This window comes from Macrotis lagotis, chromosome 4, assembly GCF_037893015.1.
Source record: "Macrotis lagotis isolate mMagLag1 chromosome 4, bilby.v1.9.chrom.fasta, whole genome shotgun sequence".
Classification (NCBI taxonomy): Eukaryota; Metazoa; Chordata; class Mammalia; order Peramelemorphia; family Peramelidae; genus Macrotis; species Macrotis lagotis.
The window spans coordinates 176,614,368-176,620,367 of record NC_133661.1 but is presented as its reverse complement, the minus strand read 5'-3'; the positions used below and the strand labels follow the sequence as shown (position 1 = coordinate 176,620,367).

At 34.8% G+C, this 6,000-nt stretch overlaps 1 protein-coding gene across 5 annotated transcripts in view; it reads left to right on the top strand.

The window, feature by feature from the left end:
* The first annotated feature begins 2,217 nt into the window (after positions 1-2,217).
* SLC12A1 (solute carrier family 12 member 1) overlaps positions 2,218-6,000 on the top strand; it is a 122,520-nt gene continuing 118,737 nt past the window's right edge. For all 5 annotated transcript variants that reach the window (XM_074234750.1, XM_074234749.1, XM_074234751.1 and 2 more), the window contains exons 1-2: positions 2,218-2,305; positions 3,588-4,150. In XM_074234750.1, coding sequence (XP_074090851.1) covers positions 3,731-4,150 — 420 coding nt within the window. In that variant the 5' untranslated portion in view covers positions 2,218-2,305; positions 3,588-3,730. The remainder of the gene's footprint in view (positions 2,306-3,587; positions 4,151-6,000) is intronic.

The following is a 6,000-nucleotide window of genomic DNA, read 5'->3' as shown; positions in this document are numbered from 1 at the left end:
GGAACCCTCTAACTCTGGTTTTGCTCTGATTTGGGAAGTTTATAAAATGTTAGTCCATAAGATTTAGGATTTAGCTCAGAAGTCCCTATTCAGTGAGGGGGAAAAAAATTCCTTCTACTCTGATAAAGAGTGATTCCATACACAGAAGGTCTGTCCTCTCTGCTTCCTCTCATTTTCTGCAAGCTACTACCCCTCTTCTCTCTAACTTCCCTTCACAATTACTATAGCACTTAAGCTAGAGCAGTTATAATCTAGCATTTTAAATCGTTAACATTCATATTAATTAAACAGAAAAGAAACAATTAAAAAGACAAATTTAAAGAACAGAGCTGCAAGTGCTTTTCCTTCCCCCCCCCCCGTGGAAAAGGTATGCAAGTTCAATACAACCAGACCTACCTACTGACTTAGCCCCAGACACGTTCTGATTATTGTAAGGAGACCCTGGCCACTTTTTTGGAATTGCTCATATAGCACCCTGCTTCATCATCATCTCCATTCACTCACCCACAGATCATCAAAACAAAATTCAAATCTTCTTTGAACTTCGATTGATTACATTGTCACACTGATACACAGTTAAAAAAATTCCTGCTACATCATCTGTACCTCAGAACATCCTCTTTCTCTGGTGATAGCTATTTTTAATGGACTATTATCAATCTTCATTATGAGGCAGAGATTTGACTTGGAGATGAAAAGAGTACATAATAGAGTAGAAACAACATTATCTTTATGAAACTATATCTCCCAGAAGCTTATACAGCTGGGTGTCTAAAATTTCTTTCTTCCTGAAGAGAAGTCTCCCCCACACACACCTCAACTAAATCCCTGCTGCAATGGGAGAGGAGGATAAAGAGGACACAAAATACTTTAATCAAGGGGAGGGGGACATATGAAAGATGAAAAAATCATGAATCCCTACCATGATTGTTTTTCTATTTAGTTTCCCTGATACTTGTGAGATCACATATTTTCTTGCTCCTACTAAATTTGGGGGTTCATATTATAAATGCTCATACTCAGGATCATAGTATGTCAACATATGTAAAATTATGCAAATGTTTCCTTCCCTGTTAAAACTGCCATTTAGACAGATATTAACATAGTAAGGAGAACAAGGTAGATAAGTCATGGGAGTGGGAAAGAAATTGATATCCTTAGAAGGCTGGGAGATTATACACACACATATGTACTACATGTAGGCAGTTAAAGGCATGTATACAAAGTATCAGGACACTTTATCCACCCTTTGTGCTTATCTATGGACCCAGTCCTTTTAAGTGAGAGATTTAATTCAATCAAGACCTATATTTGAGATTAGTCCTTGAACTGTGGAAGCTAAAGAGTAACCAAATGAGAGGGAGAAGAGAAAAAGGCTTAACTAGAGGAGATAACATGGCCTTAATTATCCCATCAACTATTTCTGTGACTGCTCTGAACCTTAGTTTTCTCCTTTGTAAAATGAATGTGGTGGGCTAAATGATCTCTAAGTTTTCTTCTAACTCTGACATTCCATAAATTCTATTATTCAGACAGACTATCTGAATTTTTTTGAATAAACCTTAATCAACTGGTATGGGTGAAGGGTTCTATCTGACAGACTATGCATTAGCTTTGTTGACACAAATTTGACAAAATGCTTTGTTGAATGAAGACAATTTGATCTTTTAAACTCACCACTGGGAAATTTATGCCTTGTTATATTCTTGTTTCAAAAACTTTTTGCCCTTGGACAGACATGTTCGCTGTAAATTCCAGCTTCCATCTCCTACCTGCCCACTTCACATGGAGAGAAGAGCCAATAGCCAGTGTGCACAAAGCACTTAAAAACATGAATCCCTAGTGACATATTATTATCTCTAGAAGCTTATATTTTAGTGTAAATGCTGAACAAAGGGAGGTCACTGTGAAATCACTCATCTGAAATAACCTCAATCAAGAGGAAGATAGAACATCATTCATCTATTTCCAAATAACTGAAGCATCCCTGTTTGTTTTGTTGAAGAGTTGTGGTTATACAGACCACTTCCTATTATGAATTAAAGTTATTTTCATTTACTTCTTTTCAGTGGAAATTAATGATTTACTACTAGTCACTGGTTGACAATATTTAAAGTCCTTTGAGGCTAATGAGTGGGAGGGGCTCATGATATTATTCCCAGCCAATCCCTACATGGTCCTCCCTGAAAAATAAGGCTCTAAACAATAAAAAGCAGGCTAGGATGATGAGTGAAAGCAAAGTGTTTTTCAGTGCCCCAGGGATGTAGAGGCACTTTACCCTTCCCTTGAAGACTGGCCCTATTTGGTAAGTTCATTTCTTTCTTGTACAGTAGTATATAGTTATGAATTCGCATTAGACCACTGTGTTGGATGTGTTCAACTAAGGCTGGGAAGGAAATTCAGTCTACTCACTCAGATTCCCGAACAATGTGGAAAAAAATCCTAGTGTTGTTTAAATTGCTGCTAAAGATGGGCAACTGCTTTGTAACACTTAAGCACAAGATAGGTTTGCCATTATATATTTATTTATTTCTCTGACAATGAATTACTTAAGAGTCAAAGGTGAGATTTTTAAAATAAATATACATAAGGAAAAGATGATTTTTATAAATTTAAATATGGTGGTCTCATCTTCCTAGAAGAAGTTGCTTTGAAAATCAATTATAAAATAACATTTTTCAGAAGAAAGAATCTAATGAGATATTTTTTCATTCTTTGGAACTATGAAAATTATTATGTACTCTTTTCATCTCTAAGTCAAATCTCTGCCTCATAATGAAGATTGATAATAGTCCATTAAAAATGATCTGTAGAGTATGGCTATTATACATAGCTATAGCATAAAATTTTATTAATTTCTGGTGATTTATATCTTCCCCAAATACCCATATCTTTAATAAAGCCTCCACACAGCATTTGCAAAACAAACAGAAAAAAGATATTTCAAGTCTGGTACAAGATCTAGGGATTTGCAATAACTCGTGACATACTAAGAATGTTTTAAAACCTTAATTTATATTTTTAAAGAATTTTTAAAAGCTTAATCAATTGTTAATTGAATGCATTACGAAAATACAACTGGAAGAACTTTAATTACTTGGAAACATCTATTTTTAATTATAATCTTCTAAGAAGACAATCTTTAAGAAGATTTCGATTTTAATGTTTTTCTCATTTACTGGTATCATTTTTCTTCCAACTGTACTTTTAGAATAATTATTTTTGAAGTTTCAGTGATCTATTATTGTCAAAGTTTTTTAAAGTATTTCAATTAACTATTAATATAGCCAACTATTTGAGTTAAATGTTTTCTAGCCTCAATCTAATGCTCCCAGCCAAATAAAACTTCTAATGACTCCAGTGGAAATTTTGTCTGCCAAAGCAGGTCTCCAGTTGTTTATTACATGATTTAATTACCCAGGTGATTAGATTCCATAGAAAGGCAGATTTGAATAAAGAGAATGAATTTCAAATCCTGAATCCTTGGGTTCCTGGGATATTATACTTAGAAGGAAAACTGAATTAACTAAGTTAACCCCTACACACTTCTGAAACTTGAAACAAATCTATTTTGTTTTTGATAATAGAATTGAGAAGGTAAAAGCATTCTGAAGGCTGTTGAGAAGAGTCTACTTCTGAAAGTCAAGCGTTACCTCATTAGTCTTTTATTTTGAGAAGGTAAAGGAATAGATTTTTTTTGATAACCATACAAGGATATCCATTTCAGAAGATGTCAATGAACAACTCTTCCAATGTTTTCCTGGATACAGCTCCCAGTCATCCAAATCGTTTTCAAGTTAATGTAATTAATGAGAGCCATGAAAACAGTGTAGCTGCTGATGGCAATCACGACCCTCCACATTATGAAGAAACATCCTTTGTGGATGAAGCCCAGAACAGGTTGAGAATCAGCTTTAGGCCTGGGAATCAAGAGATCTATGACAATTTCCTTCAAAATGGAGAAACTGCTAAAACAGATGCAAGTTTTCATGCCTATGATTCTCATACGAACACATACTACTTACAAACCTTTGGCCACAATACCATGGATGCAGTTCCCAAGATTGATTACTATCGTAACACTGGCAGCATCAGTGGTGCCAAAATGAACAGACCTAGCTTATATGAGATACATGAACAACTTGCCAAGGTAAGTAGGAAAGGAAAGGTAGGTAAACATTCCCAGTGGCCTTAAATTAAATCTGTGGCCTTAAAATTGCGTTTCTTCAATTTATAGAATGTCTGAATGATCTGGGTTTAAATTTGATCTCTGAGTCTTAATATTCATCTGGCCTTAGGTAAATCATTTAGTCCCTCCGATCTTTAGTCCCCTAGTTTGAAAAATAAAGTTGGACTAAGTAATCTATGATTCTTTCCAACTCAAAAATTGATTCTATCATCTCATAGTGCTTATGAAAATGTCTAGGTAAAATGCCCTTTCTATATGATTCTTTCCGACTCAAAAACTGATTCTATCATCTTATAGTGCTTATGAAAATGTCTAGGTAAAATGCCCTTTCTATATGATTCTTTCCAACTCAAAAACTGATTCTATCATCTTATAGTGCTTATGAAAATGTCTAGGTAAAATGCCCTTTCTATATCCTGCTTTGAAAGATAATGAATGCTTAGTACATGCTGCAGAAAGAACTCCAAACTAGAGAATTCATTCATTTGCATTTATAATATCATGGAACCTTGATGTTTGAAAGGATCCCAGACACCAGTTAGGACAGCCCCATTATTTTATAGATGAGAAAACAAGGGGCATTAGAAAGTTTAAGTGACTTGCCCAAGATCACCCAGAAAATTAATGGCAGGTGAAGGACTAGAACCATGCTCCTTACCCTCAGTCTTTCCTTTCTTTCCCTTTCTCAAGGTATAATAGAATAAGAGAACTTTAAAAACCAGAAGGGACCTCAGGAATCATTTAGTCCAATCTTCTCATTCCATAGATAAGGAAATGTACAGAGATGATGAAATACCTTGTTCAAAGTCACACTGCTAGTATTGTGAACTTAAAACTGGAAGGGATCTTCAAGACCAACCTTTCCATTTATAAGAAGGGAACAAGTCCATAAAAGTTTTAATCACACAGTAAAGAGCTAAGAAAACCTTTGAATTCATAACTTCCTGGCTTCAAACCCAGAACTCTATCAGCTCTTCTGATTCCAGATCTGGGAATCTTTATTTATTATATTTCTCCCAAGCTGACACTCCAAGGTGGCTTATCCTGTTGAAAAATTATGACAAATTCAATTTCCATTTTCTTTGATTCACGAATTAACCAGATGGGTAGGTAGAAAAAGACAATAGTATTTTTTTTCCCCCAAGAAGTCCAGATTTGGAAGGAGCTGATAGCACACATTATCTTTCAGCCATTTAGAAATGACTGAACTTAACACCTAAGTATCAAGAAAAATTAGTTAAGATAGGAAGCTGTCCAATGGCATTCTCTCTTACCTCTGTCATCGGATGAGATATTATCAGATCTGATCCTGGTCTAATGTCATAAAACTTCTCCTTGCTCTCTCTCTCTCTCTCTCTCTCTCTCTCTCTCTCTCTCTGTCTCTCTCTCATTGTTATTTCCTTTTAATACATTTCCAATTTTTTAAAAAATTGAGTGGCACTAAGTATTTAACTTTGACTTATAGTAAATGACTGAATTTCCTTCCTGCATAAAGAAAAAGCAACTGTAAATGACTGAAAACTGGACTGGAGTCCAATGTTCTGAATGTTAATGCTACTTTTTGTAAGATTCCCCAGGTAAGTAGCTATTGATAGAAGATTAGTTCTCAGTCATCTTGATAGCTCACCAAGATTGGATTTACAACTATCTATTTACATATCCACATTGGAAGCAGGTAGACATGGAATTCAAATGAAGTACAGTATTTAAAATGGACACAGTTGCCATCATGCATGTCTCTATTTCTCTCTCTTTCTCCATACACACATTTATATACATATAGACATATAGTTTGTAATATATATATTTAT